The sequence below is a fragment of the Triturus cristatus genome, chromosome 2_1 (genome assembly GCF_964204655.1).
Source record: "Triturus cristatus chromosome 2_1, aTriCri1.1, whole genome shotgun sequence".
Classification (NCBI taxonomy): domain Eukaryota; kingdom Metazoa; phylum Chordata; class Amphibia; order Caudata; family Salamandridae; genus Triturus; species Triturus cristatus.
Window position 1 is genome coordinate 128,356,370 of NC_140581.1, and position 26,844 is coordinate 128,383,213.

At 45.8% G+C, this 26,844-nt stretch overlaps 1 protein-coding gene across 1 annotated transcript in view; it reads left to right on the forward strand.

Moving 5' to 3' along the window:
• The first annotated feature begins 692 nt into the window (after positions 1-692).
• LOC146863876 (aquaporin-7-like) overlaps positions 693-26,844 on the forward strand; it is a 134,946-nt gene continuing 108,794 nt past the window's right edge. Inside the window, exons 1-2 of the mRNA XM_085628906.1 lie at positions 693-953; positions 1,040-1,186. Coding sequence (XP_085485032.1) covers positions 1,079-1,186 — 108 coding nt within the window. The 5' untranslated portion in view covers positions 693-953; positions 1,040-1,078. The remainder of the gene's footprint in view (positions 954-1,039; positions 1,187-26,844) is intronic.

A 26,844-nucleotide genomic window follows, 5' to 3' on the forward strand; every position in this document is an offset into this window, starting at 1 on the left:
CAGTTTTATCATATAATTTTAATTATTTAATGTTTAATATGTATGGAAGAGAGTGGTATGTGTTGTGGGGTTCTGTCACTTCGTCTTCTAGATCCTTCTTAGAATGTAATAAGTTATGTTCAGACAGTATGTTGTGAGTGTTCATAGAGTGTATGCATGGATGCAGCAAAGGCTTTTTAGATGACTAAAGGAAACCTTGAGCTAATCGTACTGAGATTGTGCAAATGTAATCTTAATGTATGGATTGTGTGGTGAGACGCCAGCCAATCCTTCAGGCTATCAAAGGCTTTGCTTGTGGGAGAGGCTCTGGAGTACATAAACGTATTCAAACTAGGCTGGTGGCCAGGTCATTAACAAGAAACAAACAATGATCTACGCATGAGGCACTGCTGTCAGCGACTCCAATTGAACACACCTATCAAAACACCTTGCTTAGCATAAACATCAACGGTACAGTCACTGCGTTTCATCCAACTGGGATCCTCGCATATTATGACTTCCCGAACACACGCAGTCCCTCTAGAATTTACCGTACACATCTCTAGATGCTAGCAACTTGGACCCTCTGATACTCACACCCTGATCTATTTATGCTTAACAGTCCTGCTTCTGTCCTCCCCAACGCATGACCGACCTGTGGTCTGTGAAGCCATCCATGAGCGTAAAGTGCAAACATTGATAAGAGCTAGCTTGTGGTTTCCAGGGAACAGAGAACCAGTCCATGATATTCACTTGGAGCACAACACAGTTGCCTTTCCACTATCAGACTTGCCTGAGGAGTTGTACAACACACCCCCTTTCGTGTTTATCGCTCTCTTTTGATGAGGATCAGCTCTACGGTGGACCTTGGAGCTATTCAAGCGGCCAACGAAACAACGCAACAGCCCACGTCTGAGACGATTGCTACAATGTTGGTCTTGGAAGGTTAAGACGGCGGCAAGAAGAGCCTTGAGGTAAGAGCACGTGTTGTTAGCCTTTAACCAGGGACAGTGAGAGCGGTCATATGCAAGTATCAAAGTATAACTTCCTTCCTCTGCAGCGGACGACTCTCCAAGGCAACCCAAGCCTCCGCCGCGCAATGATGGTATCAGGTACCCTGCGCGCAAGAGTAAGGAAATGTTTACGAATCAAGAACCAGACGGTCAGGGAGGCAATGGCCGAGATGCTGTCCACCTTTGTCATGATGGTAAGGAAGGGCTTCCTTTTCCGCCTGTCGCGTGGTGTTTTCAGCAGTGATGACTGTGTTTGCTGCCCTATCGCAGTGAGGTTGCATGCACTGAGTAATTATTAATGTTTGACCTACAAAGGCATGAGGTCAAATGCTGGGATTGTCAGCCGAAAAGTGAATGAAATGAACGTGTGCAAACCACAATGTTTATGAGCAGGTTAGTTTTATTTAGTCAGTGAGGTTTTTTCACTTGTTAGACTAAGAATGTGTGTGAGTCGAAGGCTTATTGAAATGTGAATTACATTTCCTTGGATAGTTGATCTCACACCTTCTTGGAAGCGCCTTCTTGTGTGTGCATGGACAAGGTTTCTATGAATAGATGATATACATAGTACGGTGCTGGTTTGCACCTCATTTCCCATAATAACTGCATTGCATCGCCCGGCGCAATCGTGCACTCACTTGTCGGTATTGTGTCCCGGGCATCGGTGTTCGTGAAATGTTGCACTAACAATTCCTGGACAGGAGAGGGCAGTCTGTGCTGCTTCCGGTGCATTTTATTTCTAGCGCAGTTTTGCTCCAACAAATCCCTATTTGAAAGAATGCACTGAGATTTGCACCCACACGTGAACAGACTAACAGATCAAAATCTCATGTTTACATTGGTCAGACAGTGCAAATCTAATTTTCTCCCTTGCCAAGTAATGCAAATCTACGTGCGAAATTACCCCAGCAGCGGCGCAATCAATCCAATCCAGCGCCTCGAGGGGGAACATTAAGGGCTAGAGGTGCTGCGAGTCGAGTAGAGAATCCCTTTTAAATGTATTTTGAATTGTTGTCAAACTTTACTGTGGGCAAAATCCACGTGTTTCCTCCACGTGGAAGCAGTGATGCCACATTGTTTCCTGTCAACAGGATACAATGTTTCCAGCCCTGGGCTTTCCCTTCACAACTCACTGCGCGCTAATCCGATTAGTTCAAAAGACTACAACTCCCACTGTGCATCGGGTTCTGCCATGAAAGCCGAGCACTGGATACTTGGTGCTGTATCGAGGTGGGGCGTTCTGGCAACCCTGCGCTCTGGCAGAGGCCAGCAGTCCCATCATGTCTCCGCACGCCTTTGATGGGACTGATGAAACTACGGAGGCTCGCGAGCGCTGCCGGGGACGTCACCAGCCTCGTGGATGATTGCCAAGAAGTGAGCTGGAATGTTGCACAGAGGTGCGCAAAGTTCACCTGTGATAATGCAGCTTCACTGCTGACGCAGGCGGAAGGAAAGGAACAGAGTCAGACTGGGAGAAACCACTGTTTACGAGGGGAGGCGTGGATTGCTGTGAAACCAGTGTCATCACATTATAATAACGTTAGTGCTGTTTAAAAATAACATTATGAAACACGAGGTCCCGTTACGCAAAAAATAGAATTACTGTGGGAAGCAGTTTCGGAGTTACCAATTTCCTTCGAAATTCCTCACATCTGCTGGTACCCTAAAGCTACTTTTTTTTAATCCCCTGGTACTCCTCCCACTTCAGGTACTGAAACCCCATTTTCAGTAACTCGGGGCATATACCCAGGGTCACTGGAAGTTTGCGGCCGAGGAGGGTTAAATTATGCAGCATGGGTGAGTCAATTATGCGGCAACAAAAGGCACATTATGAGGCATTCTGTGGCACTTTATGTGATAGTATTACTTTTTGTTGTCGTTTTAAAGCTTGTTAACACTGTTTTACCATTGGTTGCACCTCAGTAGTTCCAGTGTAACATCAAAATATAGCAAAAAGCTACAGAAAGGTGACCAGTCAACCTTTGCAAAGGGCCTTTCACTGTGCGGCAGCACATGTCGTTTAGCTTCTACTAACTATCAAACCATATCTGCTGGAATTTTTGTTGTTGTTGCTAAAATATGCAGATTATGCAGCAGATGATAGATTACGTGACAAATCTACAATAATGTGAAAATTGCAGTGACCCTACAATCGGATAATTCCAATGACCCTGGATATATCGTTACAAAAACCTTGGCACTGGTAATGAGGCCATTAGAGTGCTCCCTCTCTGCCTGGTGGATGAAAGGTACACCTGCACAGGAGAGCAGTGGTCTTTACCAAGACCACTTTCAGTAGGCAAAGCCCCCAGGTAAAAAAACCCTGATCCACAGATTTGCCACGGAGATGGTACCAGCAACTCCTGTTATCAGCCCATCAAATTTTCAAAGCACTCATACTGAGGACTAAAGTAATCCCTTCCTATTACCACTGGAGGTTAAAAGGCCCAACAACAACAAGCATCCGCTGAGGGACCAGTGTGGTGTCGCGCCATCATTAACCCGGAGTTCCACGGAGTGAAAAAAAACTCTGTGGAACTCCACCCTCCCAATAAAAAAACATTGAAAAAAAACCACTTACCTGCTCTGGCGTCTCTGGGCTACCTTCCTCCTCACCACTGTCCTTCGCGCAGTCCTCGTCCTTGCCGGTCGCAAACCCCTACGTTGTACGTCTTGCATGGACTGGGTGCACACATGTGCAGTCCACGCAAGACGTACAATGTACAGGTTTCAATCAATCAATCAATCAATCATAGCATTTGTAAAGCGCACTACATACCCGTGAGGGTCTCAAGGCGCTAGGGGTGGGGGGTGAGTGCTGCTACTGTTCGAAGAGCCAGGTTTTGAGAAGTCTTCTGAAGGTCAGAAGGTCTTGGGTCTGCCGTAGGTAGATGGGGAGGGTGTTCCATATCTTGGCGGTGAGGTGGGACTGGAGAATGATCTGCCGGCGGCGTTCATTCTTCGGATGCGGGGAACAGTGGCGAGGGCGCGGTCTGTGGAGCGGAGCTGGTGGGTGGGGGTGTAGAAGCTGAGTCGGCTGTTGAGGTACGCTGGTCCGGTGTTGTGGAGTGCCTTGTATGCGTGGGTGAGGAGCTTGAAGGTTATCCTCTTGTTGACAGGGAGCCAGTGCAGGTCTCTCAGGTGGGGTGTAATGTGGCTGCAGCGAGGGATGTCGAGGATCAGGCGTGCGGAGGCGTTCTGGATGCGTTGGAGCCGTTTCAGGAGTTTGGCCGAGTTTGGCCGAGGCTCCTGCGTAGAGGGTGTTTGCGTAGTCCAGTCTGCTGCTGACGAGGGCCTGAGTGACCGTCCTTCTTGTTTCGGTGGGGATCCACTTGTAGATCCTGCGGAGGGTGTTGAAGCAGGAGGAAGAGACGATGTTGACCTGCTTCGTCATGGAGAGGGTGGAGTCGAGGATGACCCCTAGGTTGCGTGCATGGTCGGTGGGTGTTGTGGCTGTTCCTAGTGCAGTCGGCCACCAGGAGTCGTACCAGGCAGAGGGGGTGGATCCGAGGATGAGGACCTCCGTATTGTACGAGTTCAGCTTCAGTCGGCTGTTCCTCATCCAGTCGGCGACGGCCTTCATTCCTTCGTGGAGGTTGAATTTGGCGGTGTGGGGCTCTTTGGTTAGGGAGAGGATCAGCTGGGGTTGCGACCCGCGAGGATGAGGACGGCGCGGAGGAGATAATGTAGCCATTTACATCGCATGCGTTTACAACGCATGCGATTACAACGTGGTTGTTACAACGACCGCGTTGTTACATCGCAGTACCATTACAATGCAAGTCGTTACAACGACTTGCTCTAGTGAGCGCGCTGCACTTAGAATTAGTATAATTTACTAATTCAACTCCAGTGTGTGCAACAGTACGGAAGGTGCAAGCAAAATATCGTTCCCGAGCACAAACAAATACGTATCCAGATCAATAATTTCAAAGTTTCAGGAGAAAATTCAGTCCATATACTCAAAAGAACAGTCTTCTTTATTTTCTTGTCTCCCAAAGTCTCATTGCATGACGGTTCACAATACCAGGTAAATACAAAGGTAGCAGCCAACACGTGTTTCGTCTTGGGTTAATAACCCAACGGCTTCCTCAGGGCAAATCTGATATAATAAAGGCAATGCGTCACACATAAGTAAGGACTATACTCAATTTCGTATAGTTTATGTCTGAAATCACTCGTGTTGATCCAAAGTTCAGCAATAACAGATATATAACTGATTAGAACTATCGGTTAAAAGTTTTCAGAGACCATCTCGAGAGTAACGAGGTTCAAGTATCGCAAAGGAGAGTGCTCCGTTAGTAGTCATAAGTAATTCGTATAAGCCTTTTCTATGTTTATTAACAGTACGGAAGGTGTTGGAATAGTAAATTATACTATTCCTTAGTTTAGAGCGCCCCCTAGAGCAAGTTCTTGTAACGACTTGTGTTGTAATGGTACTGCAGTGTAACAATGCGGGTGCTGTAACGACCGCGTTGTAATCACATGCGTTGTAACGCATGCAGTGTGATGGCTGTTTCCTGGAAGAGAAACCATGGCGAGGAGGAGGGCAGCCCGAAGACGCCAGAGCAGGTAAGTATTTTTTTTGGGTGTGGGCAGGGACTGACTCCGCTCTGCTGCGGATTCAGAGGTTTGCCTGAACTCCGCATTTTCAACGCAGCGCATAGTTGGCAAAACTCCGCAAACTAAGCTGGTGGAGCGGAGTTCGCCACCCGGGCTTGGCTATCACAAGGGGTCTCTGTGGCTCTCTGCCCACAGAATATTCCACCACCAGTGCAGGTCTCCAGGAGACCCTCCAATGTCTCCTGCATATAGCACCTGCACTAATACCAGCAAAAAGCTGATCAGACCAGGCTTGTCAAACACTACTGTGGTGCTAAGGTCACAAAACGGATGCAGGGCCCTTCTCTAGTTTTGTGTTGCAAGCTAACGGCTGCTAAGGTTTTCCGCAAGAGTATATAACAAATGCTTTTTTGGTGATATTTACATAGATTTAGCAGAGGCAATGCGGGAACCTGAAAAGAGTGGGGCTTGGTGCAAATAGTATGGCTGCTCCCCTCCTTGTGATGGCCTGGTCTAAAAATGGGTAATGCATGAGCTCACTGTGTTGGTTCCAGAAAAACGATTTCGGCAGACAGGTTACTCTGTCACAAATATGACAATTGCATTATATACAATGGCACTTGAAATATGGCAGACTCGTCACCGTGTCACATTTGTGGCAGAGTAAGCCATCCACCAAACTATAAATAAGGCCCTAAGACACGAGACTGCGTTATTCTCTCACATGAAAGACCAGATGTGTAAAAAAGGTATTGCAAGGCAGCAAAGGAGAGATAGGTTCTCAGATAAATTCGGAGAAAGAAAAGTTTGTCAAGATATAAATCAATGTACACTAGAGGGAATAGGAAAAGGGACTTTCTGCTCAAGTTCTAAAGTGTAACGTGATGAGGCATGAATAGTGCTTGTGCTTGTCTCCATATAGAGAGGGATCATCATGGAAACAAATGACCAGCAAACCAATCGGTTGGTCATCCAGGGTGAGCCGAGGCACCACCGCAAGCTTCAAATAAGCAGAGGATGCCATTTAATTCAGATCACTATATTAACAAAGTCACTTGTTTAAAATATATTTTAGAGGCTTTGGATTTTCCATACTCTGCTCATACCTTCGAAATATCCAGAGGAAGTAAATCTGATGTAACATATGTGTCTTGGTGGAGTACAGTAGACTAGTTTGTGTTTGTTAAAGAAAGGAGGAGACACAAGTAGCATTGAAACTCTCCTCCAACTGGGATTTTCCTCTCCCAGATGTTTTTATGGATTAAGGCTCTGATACCTTTTCGATGAATGTTAGACCTGTCAACCTCAGGATGGCCTCAAACTTTTTCCCTCACCTCCTCTCCTTTTGCTGACCTTATCTTTGTTGGCCTTATAACTCTGCTACATAAAAGCTAAGTTATTCCTTGGTTATCTAAACTCACAGATGCACACAATATCACATCCTATCCAAAAGAGATTTATATTTACAAAGCCACAAATAGGAAAGAAGAGAGGGGGAGGTCATAGGAAGGGTAGTGGCATGAGACTGACAAAAACCCAAAACTCGATTCCCCACGGGTTGTAGTCCAGTCTCCAATCCCAAATGGTGTTCCAACTAACACTGTTCTACCTCTGAACCAAAAGAATCCCAAAGACGATCTTCTTGTCAAAATGGAAACACTAGTAAGGTCATTAATATTGCCCCTGATCAATCGAATGAAACTAATCAAAGAAAAATTAGACCAGTTAGAGTTAATGGCTAAAGGGAACACGTCAAAACTTGACGCGCTCATTACAAGTATAAAAAATAATGATGTTAGAGTCCCTCCTATTGTAACCTCAGGAAATGCTAAGACTGCTAAAGCTGCTCATTCTGTGACAAATGTAACTGCTGTAGTTCAGAATACTCAACCAGCCACAGGGGAAAGAGGTGTAGCAATTAGAAAAGCTCAAGGCACTGAGGTAGTCATGGTGGTTGCCTCTAATCAGGCTTCTAATCCAAAACAAGTGGGCAGACAGTCTTTGAGTGATGCACCCCAGGGCAGAGAAGTGCCAAGAAAGAGGCTCCCATGTGTAAATCTCCCCCCGGAATCTATGCCTTTCACTATTATCCTAACAGGGGTACCAGAACTTAGTCCAGAATCCCACGAATCAGATAGGGAATTTAAGAATAAAGTCATTTTCTGGCTCAGTAAGAATAGGAGATTACCCCTGGGCTCTAATACGGAGATCTTAGGTGTGCGGAGAGTTACTTGGTTAGGCCATAGTACTAAGGATCTCGAGGGAGATTATTTAATTATTAACCTTAGAGATCCTTGGGCTGTAGACTATATATTTAGGGAACCAAGGTTTGGCCGATCAGGTGATATCCAATCAATAGGCCTACATTATTTCTACCCTTATGTGAATCCTGGTTTGGCACGTTTGTCACAGAACTCTGGTAGGGGCAGACCTTTTGGTAACAACAGATTGGATTGGGTAGCACAGTATCTACCACTAAGAAATAGGTTCGACCCACTCATGGGACTGGAGGGGGTGGATTGACTCCGGAACGATTGTATCTCTAATAATGAGGGATGAAGATACGGCTAGGGATATGGCTGTTAGCCCCAGGAGGAAAAACTCAGATGAAGCAGTTGGCTTTTGGGTAGAGACGGTTAGCAATACAAGTCCATCTTCCAATCCGTTGATTGTCCCCATAGTGGCGTACAAGGGAGGGAGAGGAGAGGTAGAACAAATAGCAACGGCACCTTTGGCCATAGAAAATACTTACATTGCAGTAAATCAGAGTGGGAGAGACAACACCAGTCAGTTAAAATTGGCACCTCCTGATGCAGTAATTAATCCTGTAGGAATAATTCAGGGTGAGAGTGATGTGACACAGCCAAAAGTAACAATATTCCTGGAGAAAGAAGACAGTCTGGCTGAGGGTTGCCCTTTCCGTTTGATCTCATGGAACATAGCTGTTTTTTCTCGGAGGCTGGAGGACCCGGTATGGCTAAAATTCATCGAATCCTTTAATATAATCTGCCTCCAAGAAACCTGGAGTAGAGTGGACCATAGCTTGGACGGATATCAAATGTTTAATGTTCATGCTGAGCCCTCACATGCTGGAAGAGCTAAGGGTGGTCTCATGACAGCTATTTCTGTGAAGTATAATATGACAAAAACGGTCTCATTGGTGGAATCTCCCTGGTACCAAATGCTTATGATCAAGGACTTATTTCCAGTACCCTTGCTTTTAATAAATTGGTACTACAATATATTTGATGCCCATGCTACATCGGTTATTGAAAAATTACAGGATGAGATTGTTAAAGTGACTAACATCGTATTTCCCCTTTGTGTTATGTGGATAGGTGATTTTAATTGTGCTTTGTGCAAGTTTAGCGGGACTAGAGTCTGTGGTTTGGTAGACTTAGGTGATCAGTCTTTGGCACATTTTAAGCACTCAAAGCAAGGGGATGCTTTGAATAATATCATTACGTTTAACGAACTTTGTGTCCAGGATATGCCTAGTTTCTCTAGACCATCGGGTATACCCACCTTTCAAGGTACAAGGGGCCAAATGAGCATAATTGATTTCGCCATGGTCTCTAGCAGGTATACTCATCTTGTTAATGATTTTGAGATTGAAGTGAACCCTGCTAGCGACCATAACCCCTTAATTTTAAGTTTGAACCCTGTTCTTGTGAGAGTTCATACCCCGGAACAGCCAATAAAATACAGCCAGAATCAAGGGGTCACCTTGAAGTGGGATAAGGTAGATGCTAGGCAATTGGAGGTGGAGATTTTTAAGACAAATAAGGTAGGGATAGATGCTTTCTTAACCCCCACCACTGAGCCAGACTTAATAATTAAGAACTTTGAGGCTCTCCTAGGCAATGTGGCATCCCACCTCATAAAAACCGTGGGGGGGAAAAAAAAATTGGATGCAAATGGTTTGATGCTGAATGTTCCGCAGCACAATCAAGATTAACGAAGGCCCTATATCAAGTACCACGGGATAGGGAGCTGGTTAAAAATTCTAGGAAAATGTACAGAGATGTCATCAATAGGCGAAAATCAGATTTAAGGACAAAAGCATGGGAAGACTTAGGAAAAGCATCAGAATTGAGGGATAGCAGGCTATTTTGGGAGGTAATAAACCGCCCATTTCTAAAGAGTGAAGAAAAGGGCAATATGCTAGTGCATATACCGGGGGATACCTGGGAAGCACATTATGGAAGAATTTTTAATCCAAATGAGGTGACGTTGTCAACTCCTAATGAGGGGGTTGGCGATCTCCATTTGGAGTCAGCCCAAACGCTTAGCCTTTCACTCACTCTTTCAGAGGTAGAGGCTGCTTTAAGGAAGGGCACCATACTAAAGGCCCCAGGGCCTGATGCAGTCCCTTTAGATCTTGTTAAACACAACGTTGAGGTGTGGGCACCACTTTTATTAAATGTATTTAGAGCAATTGTGGTAGGTCGTATTCCAACTTCTTGGCAAGAGGCGGTAGTGGTACCGATCTTTAAAAAGGGGGACAAGGGTGATCCGCGTTGCTACAGACCGATATCATTAATAGATGCGTCTTGCAAGTTGATGGGAAGAGTGATACTGGCACACCTGAAAACATGGGCTGAGTCATCAGGTATTATCGTGGATTCCCAGTATGGGTTTAGGAGAGGCAAAGGAACCACAGAGCAGTGTCTTAATTTGGCTTTAATTATGGGTAAGTACATGAGGGCCAAGCATAGTTGTATTCATCTGGCCTTCATGGACTTATCCAGTGCCTTTGACACTGTATGCAGAGGCAAGTTGTGGCAAATGATGGAGACCATGGGGTTTGAAGAACCGTTGGTCATCCTGCTCCGCAGGCTGCATGCCGCTACAACAGTGAGGGTTTGATTTGGACCAGGTGGTGAGAAGACAAAACCCATCCCATCTACTGAGGGTGTTCGCCAGGGATGTATCCTGGCTCCTTTTCTATTCTTGGTGTACACCAATGGTCTAGAAAGTTTTCTGTTGGATAGCGGTGCAGACTTCCCCCAGGTAAATGGTAAACGGATAACGATGTTATCTTATGCAGATGACACGGTGCTAATGACCCTCACTGACAACAGCATGCAAACTTGTCTGAATGCCTTTGATAATTTCATGGAAGGATTAGATCTCAGGGTCAACTCTTTTGCCATGGCCTGTGGTCCCAAAGGGGTAAAATCTCGCAGGTTTATGGTGAAAGACTCAATTATTGCGAAGGTCGACAATTTTAATTATCTGGGGAATTTATTTAACAAAACGTTGAGTTGGGACCCTCTAATATCAGCTCGCGCTCAAAAGGCTACACAATCTATAGAGGCCCTTTTCCGTTTTTCCAGTAAATTGGGTCAAAAGCCGATTGCAGAACTAAAAACTCTATATAAAGCAAAATGCCTCCCAGTTGCTATATATGGTGCAGGAGTGTGGGGGATACAAAATTGTGACAAGAGCCAAGTTATGGAAAATAAATTTATAAAGCGCCTTTTATCTGTCCCATCTGGTACCTCAAATAGTTTCTGCCATACTGAGGTGGGTATTGATTTTGTGAGTGACATTATTCATGTCTCTCCTTTGTTGCTATGGAGCAAGGTTTGGCGGTCTGAAGAATTGAAGCTTACAAAGGAAATCTTACAAGACTGCCTTAAGCTTGATTATTCTATGGAGATCCCATGGCTGCTATATGTAAGGGAAACCCTCTACAAGATTGGGTTGGGACATATATTTCAAAATCCCGAAATGGTTGGCAAGGAGTCTAAGTTAATGATTAAAAACGCTTATTGTACCAGGTTAGGTATGTTAAGAAATAGTGAGCATGCACTATATAATAGGGGTAAGCTGCAGCAGCAGTTTTACCTATCGAATATCTTGCATACTCAATGGTGTTTTTATCTGACAAGGTTTCGTCTTAGCTCTCTGCATTTTCTTATTTGCTTTTCCAAAACAAGGGGGGTGGTGTGAGAGACTACCTCCTTGCCCTTGTAATGATAAGGTTTTTACAAAGCACTGTGCACCTCATTCTGTTTTGTGCTTTGTATAAAGATCCAAGAAACCGGTTCATCAAGCCTGTTTTGTTAACTTTTGGATCCCGTTATTATAAAGAGGGTTATGAGTATTTATTGTCCTTGTCAACTCCAGCTATATGTAGCGCTGTGCTTAGTTTTATTAGATTGGCACTCAACATTAGAAATCGATATTGAACAGTATTATTATTGGAAACCTTCTGTAATAGACTACTATGTGGATTTGTATCTAAATGGAACACACAAGCACTTTATAATATGCTCATATATGTGACCCTTTTAGTCTAAATGTATTGCAAATTTTAATATGGATATATAATAAGTACTACGAATGTTTAAAAAAAAAAATGTATGTAATTTTTTAAATCTGTTTATACTTTTATGATTCTATGTATGAATCGAAATAAAGTTTGTGAAATCCTCCCTGACAGTCACACAATAGAGGGATTAGATGTGCCTGGGTGGGCCATCTGCTGACAGGATGGTGGTGAAGCTGAGCACAGCCCCACTTACAACTAATAGCCTGTGTTCAGCCTTCACACAAAGGGTCTAACTACCCTGACTTGTCGCTTCAGCCAGCTTGGAGTCAGACAGGGGAGGCAGGGAATTCCATGCACTTCAAAGCCACTGTCTAGAAGCTTCTCCCACATTCCAGAACCAGGGCACCAGGGTATAAGAAGAGGACCCTAGATATCAACTCCTGAGTGCACTTCTGGACATGTGGATACTCTGCCAGGAAAGACTACTGTGCTGATTAACCCTGGGCGTAGTGGGCATAGTGGGGCTATGTGGAGCATCACGGAGTGGGGCCAAATCTACGCGCACCCGCACACTCCGCGTAGCCCCACTACGCGCCACCCGCCTCCCTCTTGCCCTCAATTTAAAATTACTTACAACCTTAAAAGTAAAGAAAATTACTTACCTGAGCTGCGGCGTCCCCGGGCTCCATCTTACTGCTTCCTCGCTAACTTCTTCCTCACAAATGTGCATGCTCGGGCAGCCGCGCATGAGCATTTCTCCCGAGAAATTTGTGAGGGAGAAGTTAGCGAGGAAGCAGGAAGATGGAGCCTCGGGACGCCGCAGCTCAGGTAAGTAATTTTCTTTTACTTTTAAGGTAGTAAGTAATTTTAAAATGAGGGTGGGTGGGAGGCGGGTGGCGGGCAACTCTGCTCCGCCGTGGTGTGTGCGTAGTCTGCCTGCTACGCCTACTTTGTGAAGCGCGAAGTAGGCAGCACTACGCACACTCCGCGGGCGGAGCAGAGCACTGCGCCCACCGTTAGTGCTGATACAGGGACTGGCCCTCTGCTGGATTGCTGCTGTAATGAAACTGCTGCCCTGCCATGCTCACCTGCTGCCTTCTGACCTCTTGGGAAGAACTGGACCTGCAACTTCATCTTGAACGAGGACCCCAGAGTGACTCAAAGGGCTAGTCTGCTGTCCTCCTGATCTGAGCCTCAGGGATATAAAAGGATCCCTCAGGGATATAAAAGGAACCCAAAACTGCTCCTGGACCCAGCTGCAGCAAGTGTCTGACCCCCAAGTGGTGCCTCTGAACCCTTGATGATGCTAATGGGCTCTTTAAATCAAGCGTTTGGGTTCTTCGCAAATTCCAGCAGGCCAATTTGCACCGGAACTGCGCTACTCACATCAACAATCAATGCAAGCTACCGCCAGCCCATCTCTTTTCACAACAAGCAGCAATCACCCATGGAGGGCCCTCAGCGCGAAGGAAAAAAACCTTCAGCTCGACTAATATGGGACTATATCCAACCTGCGCTCCATTGCGTTTTTTGTAGTTTTTCATGGCTGAGTTAGAAACACACAGTTCTTTACGCAGTTTATCTCTCTTCAACAGCTCCCTCTAATTCAAGGACTGTCTCAGTTTCTGCACTCTCGGGAACTGAGAAAGAATGGAAGAAGACAGAGGCAGACTTGCCAGCAGATGCAGGCCCAAACATCATCTGGAGCGGGGTTAGAAAACCATCCCCCCTTTTTTGTCAGAATGTAACATAGAGAAACAGCTTTTTCACTGTTTCCCTGTCAAGTACTGAAAGCCCACATGCAGATGGCACAGAACTCTCCTTCTTATTCTTGGTCCAAACTGATACTTAAGTGCCAGAGGATCAGGCATGGAATGTTTAAAATAGGAATTTACGTGCCCTTCACCGGTGATGATAGCTCAATCCTTTCTCATTTATAGGTCTCGCCTGACCCAGCGCATGCGCTGGACTGGCAAAACGTTTAGTAAGGGCTTCAAAAAATGCTGCTGTGGCCGGCCTAGAGCTTGAGTGCATGTGCACGGGTGCGTGCTTTTCGCTCGCCGCGTTTTGATCGCGATCACTTTCACTTCCGCGGCCGCTTTGATGTTACGGCCACATGGCCAATGCTTGTCTCAGAAAGCCTCAAAGATGCACGGACGAGCTCTAAATGTGCTGCGTTTAAGCTATAAAAAAAGAAGTGCCCAACTCTGTTGTCCATCCATGTATACACATCCTATCCCTGCGCACCGTCCACCATGGCCAGACAGGCATTGTAGGACTCGGTGGCGCCTCTCTCTCTCTCCCTATCATCCCTGCGCCTTGATTTACACACACATGTCCTCACTGCCAAACACCACACTGCAATGTGTCTTTGTAGCGCTCTGTGCATACAGGTAGATCGCACTAAGAACCCATCCATGCGAGGAGAGCTCATTGTTACACCCTCACACAGATACATGTGTGTATTGCACACACAAAGGGATATATTTCAGAAGTCATGAAGACTAAGAGACAACAGCGAGAGGTGCGTCCAGCTCCACGGGCCCCCTTACCTCTGCTCCGTAGGAGACGCTCCAGCATGTGCAAAATCCAGTGCAGGGATGTCTTCTTATTCCCCATATTTTTGGGTGGTGTTGTTTCTTTTGGGGGTTGTTACCGGCGCCCCTTTTTCGTAGAAAAGAGAAGCCGAAAAACGTGAGCGTGTAGTGTTACAAAACTCAATTCTTTGATGGTTCCAGAGTGCCTCTCATTAAAGCCCACCGAGCGCCCCCCATCCTTCGCCCATTTTTAATTAACAAAGGCGTATAATACCAAATTGTAGAGTGTTTTACCCAAAGCACTTTACAAAGAGCACCTTTCTGTGTCCAATTATCACTTGCTTTGAAATGGTACTCATATCGGCCTCAGGAGGATGAAAAGCAAAGTCTCCTCTGCTGGCATTCAAACCTATGACATGTAAAATGTAGACACACACCTCGGAATAAGGTGCATAATCTACTTAGCTATCCTCAGGAGGTATCTGCTGAGGGCAGCATAGCACCAAAAGGGGTGGAGGCAGGCTCTGAAATGGGCAGAAAGGTGCTTCCAATTATGAACATCTGTAAATGTTCTCTTTGTTGTATGTAGTGCTAGCTGACAAAGCCTCACAGCTTCACAGCGCTATAAATAACGTTGATTTTACTCTACGACTGGCGTTCTTTTCCTTAAGCTAAGAAAGATGGATGGTGGTGTCTATTCTATTGGGTTTTGAGCCTGCGGTGTGCAGTTGAAGACAGTTTTCTCTAACATGTGCTTTAATCCACAGAGATACTCTGCTTTCTTTCTATAATTTTTCCTTTCGCTGTTTGGTTCAATCATTGTTTTCTCACAGGTCTCCACTCTATTTGCTTTCTCTGGTTCTCTTCATTCCTTTTGATTCCCTTCTTCATTTGCTAGATGATTTATTACTCTTCCCGCGCCCTTTCACTCCCCAGGAGTGAATGGGCGAATCAGAAGGGGAACTAGGGATTGGTGCCTAAGAGCCAGGGGCCTCGGCATTAGAAGGATGAGTGGTGGCGTGAAGATGGCAATTAAACTCTAGCCTGCAGAGGCCACAGCCACACGCACACAACTGCAGCAGGTGCATTAGCCCAGCGATCTCACCAGCTTTAATCCTTTCGATTGGCTGTACTCCTTTGCTGTCTTGTGGAATCTCCTCTATTTCATCAGTTTAAATCCTCATTTTTCCACCTACCCATATCTGCATTCCATACCGTGTTCCATTCTCCTTATACCCATTTCACCATTATTTTCTCTTTTTTCTCTGTTCTTTCCTTCATTTTCACCATTCTCTTCCTCTTTATTTCATCATATTCCTCCCTAGTTCTTGCACCCTTTCTGTCCTTCGTTCACCTGGAAAACCATCCTTTCTTTGAACCCCTCATCCTCTCTTGGTCATGTTGACATAAAAGGCACACTTGTAGAATTGAGGGAATCTGCTGGAGGGTCCCCACAGATAATGGATGGTTATTGCTACTCCATTCAATGGCAGTTGCTTTTTCGACCTCAGAAGGATGAAAAGCTAAGTGTACTGGGATTTGAACCCGTGACTGTGTGCTCAAACACAAGGCACAGCTTATTTCCTCTCCTCCCCTTCTCCTCTCCATTTCTTTTTTCCTCTCGTTTCTTTCCTCTTCCCATTTCTTCTGTTCTCTTTCCCCCCTCGTTGCCTTCCATTACTCTTTCAATGTCTTTCTTTCTTTTTTCCTATTGCTTATGATGAGATCTCAGTGGCAGTCCAACATTCTTGACATGTAGTGAGACGAAAGCTGGCATGGATTTGAGGAGTGGATTTAAGATCTGTCACATATTTATCAAATAGGATGTATTTTATTGAATTCACACTGTGCTGATGGAGGTAAATATCATCTAGCACTTCCCGCCCCAACTCACATCTATGTATAGGGGTAGATATTATAAAACTGTAAAAAAAACTTTTAAATGGAACAATGTCTAAAACAACCACCTGTTAGCAACATTTCCAAAGATAATTCCACCCTTTTCCTAGAGCCATACATTAAAGTGGACCTTAAAAATGTCAAAGTTTTGCGGACTGAATGCCTGGCGTCTTATGGATAACTCCTTTGAGGATACTCAAAGACAGATTAAAAACACACATTGCGGAAGACAAGGTTATGGAGCAGTAGGTTTTCTTGAGACATGAACATCAGAAGAATAAATATAATTTATTTTTTTCTACATAAAACATAATGCTCTAAAGTTATATTTAAGTTTTAAAAAAATCTGATGGCGAAACACACCTTCCTCCACAAGCGCAAATCAAAGTATTTCACTTTTTGAACACGGATATAAAAAAGACAAGCATTGGCATAGCCAATAGGTCTCGCTTTTGGGACCTTATAAGTATTTAGTTATGCAGCAGAATATCCTTGGTGCAACAACAGCAACTGTTGCATGGCTAAACACTTATAAGGTCCCAAATGCGAGACCTATTGGCTATGCCAATGCTTGTTCCTACTGCCATCATCACAACATTGTGATATTCTTCCTGTCTTTTTTTAAACAAAATCTTCCCAAACCCTTTGCAATTTAAAACCCAGTATGGTGAAGGACAGACGTGTTTTTGTACTTGAGGCTAAGGTGTTCACTCTTCCAGACCAACTCGACCCTCCACAAACTAGTGCACCTCAGTCCACTTCAACGGCACTGTGTCACCTTTTGGCACAAGGATCCCAGGACTCTCTAAAGCATTGGCTCTTAACCTCTTGATTTCTGTGGACCCCTAATGAATCATTATTGTAATCCGGGAACCCATGACCTCAGCAATTTCTGTGAATTGAGCCGCAAAACAATATAACAATTTTTAGAAATAAGTATACACCAAATAAAGCTCAAATATTACAATATTGTTTTAATTCACAATCAAATCTAATAAAAGTTTTAAAATGGTGCATTTTGCTTCTTTCTTTGTATATACTTTATTCATTTTAATGTATTAATTTTATTATTATTTAATTTTGTAAAACATCTGTGGACCCCTTGAGTAGGCCTCACAGAAACCCTGGGGTCCTCGGACCGCAGGTTAAGAACCACAGCTCTAAAGAGCAGTGGAGCAGAGAGATTGAAGCGTGCATTATTCAAAATGGAGCAGGACACCAAATGTCCAAGTAGTAACTCATTACGTGATTTATAATTTGTGGGAGGGGCGCAGAAGTGGGGGCTGTTTGAAGTATGGAACAGTATAAAGCCCTCCATCTACAAGGTTGAATGTAGTAATGATTCACGCAGGTAGTAGAATGGTTTACTTCTTTATTAGTTAAAACCATAGACGCATCTCCAGCTTGTCAGTTACAGCATCACCAGTCTCTCACCAACATTCTAAGGGAGACTCCAGACTAACATTCCACGACTGTACCAATGAGGTGAAAGGGGGAGGGGTGATTGGAACATACCAAGGGAGGAAGTTACAACACATCTTCCTTCCCTAACAGACCATAAATGGAAAGAATAAGAAAAGGTTGGTGCCTACAGAGGTAGGCGAAAACTGAACCCATAACTGGGTACTCTAAGAATGGAGTGCCTAAGTATAAGAACATCCTGCTTGACTTTGGTCTCTCATACTAAAATCCTTGTGCCAGCATGGAGTGTACCTTTGGCGGTACCCTCTCCTGATTTGAGTCTTCACCACCCCAGCACCTTGTCCTTGACCTCTGTCATCCTCTTTGTGAATACCTCCATTGTCGCTCGATGCCACCCTGTCCATACTCCATTTCTTACCATCCTCCATGATTACCACGTTCCTTTTGACCTCCCTTATCCTACCCGGGGGGTAGTATTTGCCTCCACTTCCACCCTGTATCTCGGGTTTCCTGATGTACACACTTTGCCCTGGACTGAGGGATTTCTCCTGTGTCCCCCACCTCCTATTATACCATTCCTGGTACTTCCTCTGCCGAGTATCAGTCCTGGCTTTGAATTCCCTCAAGTTGACCGATACCCTCTCCTTCGGACCCAACCAGTTTGGGGACAACTTTGTGCCTGCCTTCCTTCCCCTCAATAGTTCAAAAGGTGACTGTCCCGTTGACAGATTGGGCGTTGTGTGATATGCCCATAGCATATCCCTAATAGCTGGCTCAACAGCTAACCCAGACTTTTTAGCCAGCTGTATGCACTCCTTCATCATCCTATTGGCCCTTTCCACTTTCCCATTGGCTCTGGGACAATATAGGGGTGTACGTACATGTGATATGGACATGTCTTTGAGGAACTCCCTCATTTCCTCCGACACAAACTGCACCCCGTTGTCGGTAACCAAGGTGGAGGGAATGCCTTCCCTCGAAAATATTTCACTCATGAACTCTATAAGTGACTTGGTATTTATTGAATTCACAAACTTGCACGTTATCCAATTTGAGTAATAGTCAATTAGGACTAATAGGTACCTGTCCTGAGGTCCAACGGACCTGATGGGCCCTGTAATGTCCAATCCTAGTTTGTCCCACGGGACCATGGGGACTTCCACCGGTATAAGCGGTGTGTGTCTTATGCTTCTGGCTTTGTCACTGACACTGCAAGAATAGCAATCCTTCACTTTGTCCTCCATGAGTTGATCCATCCCTGGGAACCAGTAGACGGCTCTTAAGCGTGCTTTACACATACTCCTGCCCATGTGCCCCTCATGGGTGAGATCAATTATCTTTGATCTCAATCCCTCCGGGGGTACTATCTTCCCTGACTTGAGAACGAATTTCCCTTCTATAGACAAGTCATTGCGTACATTCCAGTACGGTTGGATGTCTTCCGCCAAATCCTTGCACCTATTGGGCCACCCTTCAGTAACCCTCCTTCTCACTTCCACCAGATTGGCATCCTGTTCTGAATGCACATCCCATACTTCTCTAGTCACTGCAGGTATCTTGATCTCCAACACTTTTTTTTCTCCTGTCTCTGATTCCGCCCCATCCTCTAATGGTGCTCTAGACAGAAAATCTGCCACCTTGTTTTGGTGACCAGGAAGATAACCCACTTTAAAATTGAAGCTTTGTAAGCCCAGTATCCATTTAGCAATACGGGGAGTAAGATTTTCCAATTCTTTTTTTCCAAATAACCCCACTAAGGGTTTGTGGTCCGTGTGCACAGAGAACGGCATGCCCCACACGTAGAAATTGAAGTGTCGGATCGCCCAGTACACAGCCAAAGCCTCTTTCTCTATCGTGGAGTAATTAGACTCGGCTGCAGACAGAGTTCTTGAAGCAAACGCAACCACATTTGTACCATCCTTCGTACTCTGTGATAGCATTGCCCCAATTCCTTTGCTACTGGCATCCGTGGTGATTATGGTATCTTTATTGACATCAAAATTGCCTATGTATGGTGCCTTGGAAATTGCTTCTTTTATATGTTCTGTTGCCTCTTCCTGTTCTTTTCCCCAAGTGAAATCACATTTTTTCTTTAGCATATCCCTTAGGGGTTGAGCCATCATAGCAAAATTCCTTATGAACTTTGCCATGTACTCCGCCAGGCCCAGAAATGACAGCACTTCCTCCTTGCTAGTGGGTGTGGGTGCTTTCATCACCGCCTCTACTAGGATATGTTTAGGTTTGATTCCCTCTTCCGAGATTATGTGCCCCAAATACTCTACAGAGGTTACCCCTACCTTGCACTTACTCTCTTTAGTGGTAAACCCTACTTCTTTCAACCTTTCCAACACCCTCTCTGCATTGACCTTATGTTCCTCTTCGCTCATGCCATAAACTAGTATGTCATCTTGGAAGCACATTGTTTTTTTGCAATCTTTGAGAACATGCTGCATGGCTCTCTGGAAGGCTGAGGCTGCCGAGGCTAGTCCAAAAGGCATTCTTAAGAACTTGTAGTTGCCAAAAGGGGTAGTGAATGCCGTCAGCGGTTGTGACTCAGGGTGTAATTTCACCTGATAGTATGCTGACGACAGGTCGAGGACACTAAACACCTTTGCACCCTGCAAGGTGCTCAGCATCTCATTAATTCTTGGTAAAGGGTGTCTGTCGACCTCAATGTTTGCATTGAGCGCTCTCAAATCAACACAGAGCCTAATGCTCTTTCCCCCATCCTTAGTCGTGATCACGATGGGTGCCAACCATGCTGAGCTCTCGATTTCTTGTATCACCCCTTGCCTCACTAGCTTCTCTAGCTCCAACTTTAATGGTTCCCTCATCAATAAGGGTACTGACCTTGTTCTGTGAATGACTGGCTTTGCCCCCTCTTTTAGTGTAATTTTGTGCATGTAATTCTTAAGTAATCCTAATTCCTCATTGAATACCTCCGGGTAACCCTCAATTAGCGTGGCACCAGCCCCTGGGGTTTCCATGAGTAGGACCTGCTCACTGTTATTGGGATCAAGCTTTATGCCAAGCTCCTTCTGATGCTTCCATCCCAACAAGCATGACCCCTCTTTTGAAATATACACCTTCCCCACCGTGTGTCTGTCTTTGAAAGAAATCCTCATTCTTGCCATGCCTTCTAAGGGTATGGGCACTTTGTTGTACCCCAACGGGGCAATGTCAGCTTTCTCTATCCTAATGTTATGTTTTGCAAATTTCTCCTCAAATACTTTCCTATCCACTAGTGTGAAAGGCGAACAGGAATCCGCATAAACTTCAAAACATTCGTCATCTAACCTGATTTCACACTTAGGATACCCTGTGTTTTTTTCCGAGTCCTCCTCATCTATTTGAAAAATGAAGTTCCTATCACTGACCTCTCCTTCCTCATGCTGTTCAATCATGTGTACTTTAGGCATAAAAACATTACAAACTTTCGAATAATGCCCCTTCTTATTGCATTTTCTACAAACAATGCTTCTTGCGGGACACTTCCAATTATTCGCCAAATGGTTGTGACTGCCACATTTATAACATTGTAAAGTACTCGTTTTCTTGTTTGACTCATCCTTTTTTTTCTCATTAACTATACATACTGCCTCACTGTTGGTTCCCTCCTTGCATTCCACCTTGTCTTTCACTGCACCACCAATTTTCATCTCTCTCATACACTGTGCAGTGTGTTCTAAACCTTTGGCTATGTTAATGGCCTCCTCTAAATCTGGATTCCTAGTGAGAAGCTCTTCTTGCACCTTTTCGTCATTTGTGCATCTCACCAATTGGTCCCTTATAAGGGAGTCAGTGAGTGCACCAAACTCACACGTGGCCGCCATCCCCCTCAACACTGCCACATATGAGGACACTTTCTCCTCTCTCTTTTGATTACGCTTGAAAAACTTGTGTCTCTCCAGGACCACATTTATTTTTACTTTGAAGTGTGCCTCCAACTTCCTCAAGGTATACTCATATACATCCACACCTTCCTCTTCCTCCAAGGGATCATCCTCAGCCGACCTCCCTGTCACATCCTCATACACTTTTCTCCCTTGTATACCCACGTTGTGCAATAAAATATGCTGCTTACGTATATTTGAAAAGTTTCCTCCTCCTATTGCAATTAAATATGATTTAAAAATTCCCTCCCATCTCTTCCAAGGGATTTCTGGTTCACCTAGTTCATTCAAAAATGGAGGAGGCTGACTCATTCCTGCTCCCGCCATGCCTCCCAAAATGCACAATGAAGGCCTAATGAATAAAATGCCTCTGACAGTGGTATTAAACACCAGGTGAGACTTAACTCTCCCAATACCTTCTTATTGAACTGTCATGAATTTTTTTTTAAGTATACTCAGGAAGTGCACCTCGCTCATATAATTATTTTTTTAAATAAATTATATAAACTATACTCCTAGAGTTATGCTAAAGGAAAACAAAAGAATGAACTATCAGCTTACATCGGCGGAAGTCTTACTCAACTCGTCCCTAGCTGAGGAGAAAAAAAAATAAGAGACATTCAACCTTAGAGAATTGACAGTCCTGTTTCTTTGACTGTGTTCCCCGCCGATGAATCACCACGACCTCCGTCTCCTGGTTGGCCTGCTACTCGAAGAACGACGCCTCCTCCGCTGCCAGGGAACGCCTCACAAATGTTCGTAGCCGCCTCCTTCTTGGAAGGATGTGCGCCGCTGACAGGAAACACCACACGGGGAACAGCCGCCGCCGACGACTCCACCGCTACCAGGAAACGCCTCGCCAAGGATCGCAGCCGCCTCACGCAGGTAGAGATGTACGCTTCTGACAGGAAACACCTCACGAGGAACAGCCGCAGACGAATCCACAACTGGCAGGGAACGCCTCACAAAGGATCGCAGCCGCCTCACGCTGGTCAAGATATGCACGCCTTTCCTGACGAGGTAAGAGCACTCTTCCTCTGCGGAAGCACTAACCTTGACTTTCACCAACAGCTGAGTCTCGAAGCACTTGCTCTCATACGCCTGGGATGTATATGTGCTTTATTTGAATAGTTGACCCTGTCGTCGGCCGTCTCCAATACTTGCCGACTGAAGTCGCGTAAACACGCTCTCCCTCGGATCTGCTACAGGGTGACTTTACTTCACAGAGAGGGTGTGACAGGAGTCCACTTAGCACCAAGCCTTGCGCTCACACGGGTACCACCGTCATTACGTATCAGTATTGTCCACCATAGGCTCACCGTTGTACCAGCTGAAAGTCCCCCACATACGCTTATAATTAGGGTCTGGTCACTCTTCTTTCCTGGTGAGCAATCTTCAGTTCGTATGTACCGAACCACTAGGCACCCACATAGTATGCTTATTTCTGAATAGATCTGCCTCACAGCTGATGGCCAGATAATCCGCTTTTCACCGATGTCGAGACCAGTCCTCTTACTTCAGATGCCGTAGTGTCTTCACCATCATCAACTGCAAGCTTATAGGCTACAGGGGAAAATGCGCCGCCCTCCCTGTCACAGCATCCCTTTTAACTCGTCGCCAAAATGTAGTAATGATTCACGCAGGTAGTAGAATGGTTTACTTCTTTATTAGTTAAAACCATAGACGCATCTCCAGCTTGTCAGTTACAGCATCACCAGTCTCTCACCAACATTCTAAGGGAGACTCCAGACTAACATTCCACGACTGTACCAATGAGGTGAAAGGGGGAGGGGTGATTGGAACATACCAAGGGAGGAAGTTACAACATTGAATCCCATTACTTAATTTAGCTAGTGTAGGGACACACTAGTCCGTGCCTAATAAGAGATGAAACTAAACTAGGTAAGTTGCATTTATGCAGTGGAATATTATGGTACCCTCATTTGTAAATCTCTAAGACATCTGTTTTGCATCACACGTGTGAGAGGCAAGTGAATCCTCTAAGAGGAAGGATGTGTTTTAAATGGGATGAAAGAAAACAAGTTACTTACCTGTAACTACAGTTATCCAGTATTGGTATCTTTCATAGATTCACATGCCTGAATCATTCCCCGTCACAGAGGCGGGAGTCCCACGGTAAATACAAAAGTAGTGCCAAACGTAAATAATAGTAGTAGGCTAAAAGCAAAGGCCTAAGGCCTACATCCTAGTAGCCTATCTACATCATTATAGTAAAAAGAACCAAAACTTGGTTCTAACCTATCAGCTGCCAGCACCCTCTAGAACCATCCCAGCAGAGGCAGTTCTCCTCAGATTTTCCTAGCGCAAGTGATAAATACCAGATACAGAGAACTGTCTCCTCGGGGAGGAGGGTGGGTGCATGTGAATCTATGAAAGATACCAAAACTGGATAACTGTAGTTACAGGTAAGTAACTTGTTTTCTTATCCAGTATTGGGGTATCTTTCATAGATTCACATGCCTGAGTCAGAGTAGCAAGCAGTAGACCAATATACTGTCGTTCGCGGATGGTGGGAGACACTTGCTCATAAACTCCCAAATATCATCCACAAAGGTTAAAAAACATCATACATATATCTTTTTTTTTTTTTAATCCTTTAATAAGGAAAAGTATAGAAAAGACACTATATAAACATGAGGGGCATCGCTAAGGGGCAGCTAAAGATCCAGAGGCAGGCGCATTTACAGGAGATAACATCCAAGGAAGCGCAGGCGCTCCGCTTGGAACAGCTCCTATCCACATCAGAGGATGCTGCCCAAGCCCGGCAACTTGCCCACCTTCGGGATGACATTAGACAGCTCTCCCTAGACGTGGTGAAGCTCCTTTGGAGGTCTGCAGTGGCGAGAATCTACGGGTGGGGGGATAAAAATGGCATGATCCTGCACAGGTTGGCCACATACCCCAGAGCGAATCGTATTATCCCAGAGGTGGCTGACGAGGATGGAGCGGTCCATCGTACTCCTCTGGCGATGGCTAATACCTTGGCGGCTTACTGCCGGAGACTATACACAACGCAGGCCCCCGAGCTGTCACTCTCTGCCCTCCTTGAACGGGGTGGGGTGCGTCTCCCTAAACTAGAAATGGCAGCTCAGAAAGACTTGGATCGCCCCATTTCACGCAAAGAAATGGATGAAGCAATCACTCTCACCTCCTCGGGTAAGACCCCGGGCCCCAATGGCCTTCCCCAGGAGTATTACGCGGCATACCGAGACACGCTGGCGCCCCACTTGACCAGCTTATTAATTGAAGCCGTGGAGAAAGGTTCCTTCCCGCAGGAAAAAGACATCACCACCATTGTGGTTCTTCCGAAATCCCAGCCCCCTTCCCGTAGATGTGCGGACTATCGTCCCATCTCCCTCCTCAACACCGAAATTAAGTTGTTTACCACCATTCTGGCTCAACGTTTGAAACCCTACCTAACCCTGCTGGTCCATCCAGACCAATGTGGGTTCATGCCTCAGCGGGGAACCCGCCGCTGCCTCCGGAGGCAGCAGCTGGCTTTGGCCCACCGGCATGTGCTTACTCCATACTTAGCACTCTTGTCCGTGGACTTTGAAAAAGCCTTTGATACTGTCGACTGGACGTATTTGCAGGATGTGTTGGTCGAGATGGGGTTCGGGCCTCACTTTAGATCACTGGTCCGTGTCCTGTACGCCCACCCGAGGGCACGAGTACTGGCCAACGGGGTGCTATCGGAGGCCTTTCCCATTGCCTGGGGCACGAGGAGGTTTGCCCCCTCTCCCCGTTATTATTCGCCCTGGCGATGGAGCCCTTGGCCTCTCTGGTGCATGTTGAGGAATGCATTCATGGCTGGGAGTGGCCTAATATCGAAACAGACAAGATCGCATTATACGCGGACGATGTCCTGATTTTCTTGGCTGACCCAGCCTCCTCCGGGCCATATTGTCTCCAGACCCTGCATTCTTTTGAGCAGGCCTCTGGCCTGCGACTAAACCATGGGAAATCAGTTTTGGTCCCCCTGCATCTCTCGAAGGAATGCTTTGAGTGGCAATCCACCATGCCACTCCGGCGACAATCCTTTAAATATTTGGGGATATGGATTGCCCTCCTTCCCGAGTTGGGCTGGGCTCTTCATGTAACCCTGTTGGTCAAGAAGGCCTTAAGTGGAAAGCACTACAGCTGAACCCCTTGGGGAGGGTGGCCCTGTTTAAAATGATGATCCTCCCCAGATTTCTTTATGTCCTCCAAAATATTCCCTTCTGCTTTCCGAGGACTTGGTTCTGGGAACTGGACAGTTTAACTACCCGGTTTCTTTGTAGTGGTGGGAGGGCGCGCCTGGCTCGGTCTACATGCTGGATTCCTTCCTTTGATGGGGGTATGGGAATGACGCATTTATACCTCTATTTCATGGCCGAAAGGCTCCTGGTGATCCACGATTGGTTCAATGGGGGTTGGGCTGATCCTGCCTATAGGCTGGAGTTGAGTGAACTAGGTTTACCTAGCATCCAGGCCATGATGTACGGGGGGACCATCTCATCCCGATTGCACGAGGCGGCACAATCTGTGTTATTGGCCTGGCGGGCCTCATTGTGTCAGACCGGATGGACGCAGAAACTGACTCAATGTACACCCCTTTGGCATAGGACCTGGCTCCGGGAGGTTAGCAGACTACAAGGTTTTAAAATGTGGGATCTTATTGGCATCTCGCAACCTGGGGATGTGTGGGCTAAAGGCCATATACTTACCTTCCAGGAGCTCCAAACTCGCTATTCCCTACAGTCGTCCCAATTTTATAAATATTTGCAGATGAGACACGCCTCCATGCGCACATCCCGGCTGACACGAGGCTCTCCGAATACAGCCCCACTGAGGCCCAGATAATGATGGGGGACTTGGGTAAGGGGGGGTTTCTTGTATTTACCGCACTTTAGTTAACAATACACCAGCCTCCTTAGATAAGTTGAGGGAACAATGGGTGGAATGGGTGGGCCCCCTCGATGAAGCGGATTGGCGCGATGCTCTCATGGCCCCCAGGATAGTCACTGTCTCCGTCACACTCAAATTGATTCAGCTTTACTACCTGCATGCTGCGTATCTCACTCCCCTGCGCCTTTTCTGAGCAGGCTTGCGCCCGGATGCGTCCTGCGCAAGATATGCCCACACCCCGGCAGACTTTTTCCATATGGTTTGGTCATGCCCCCTGTTGGAGCAATTCTGGGGATCTATTGAGTCGGAACTTGCAGAGGTGTTGGGTTGGGAGGTTCCGCATGACCCAC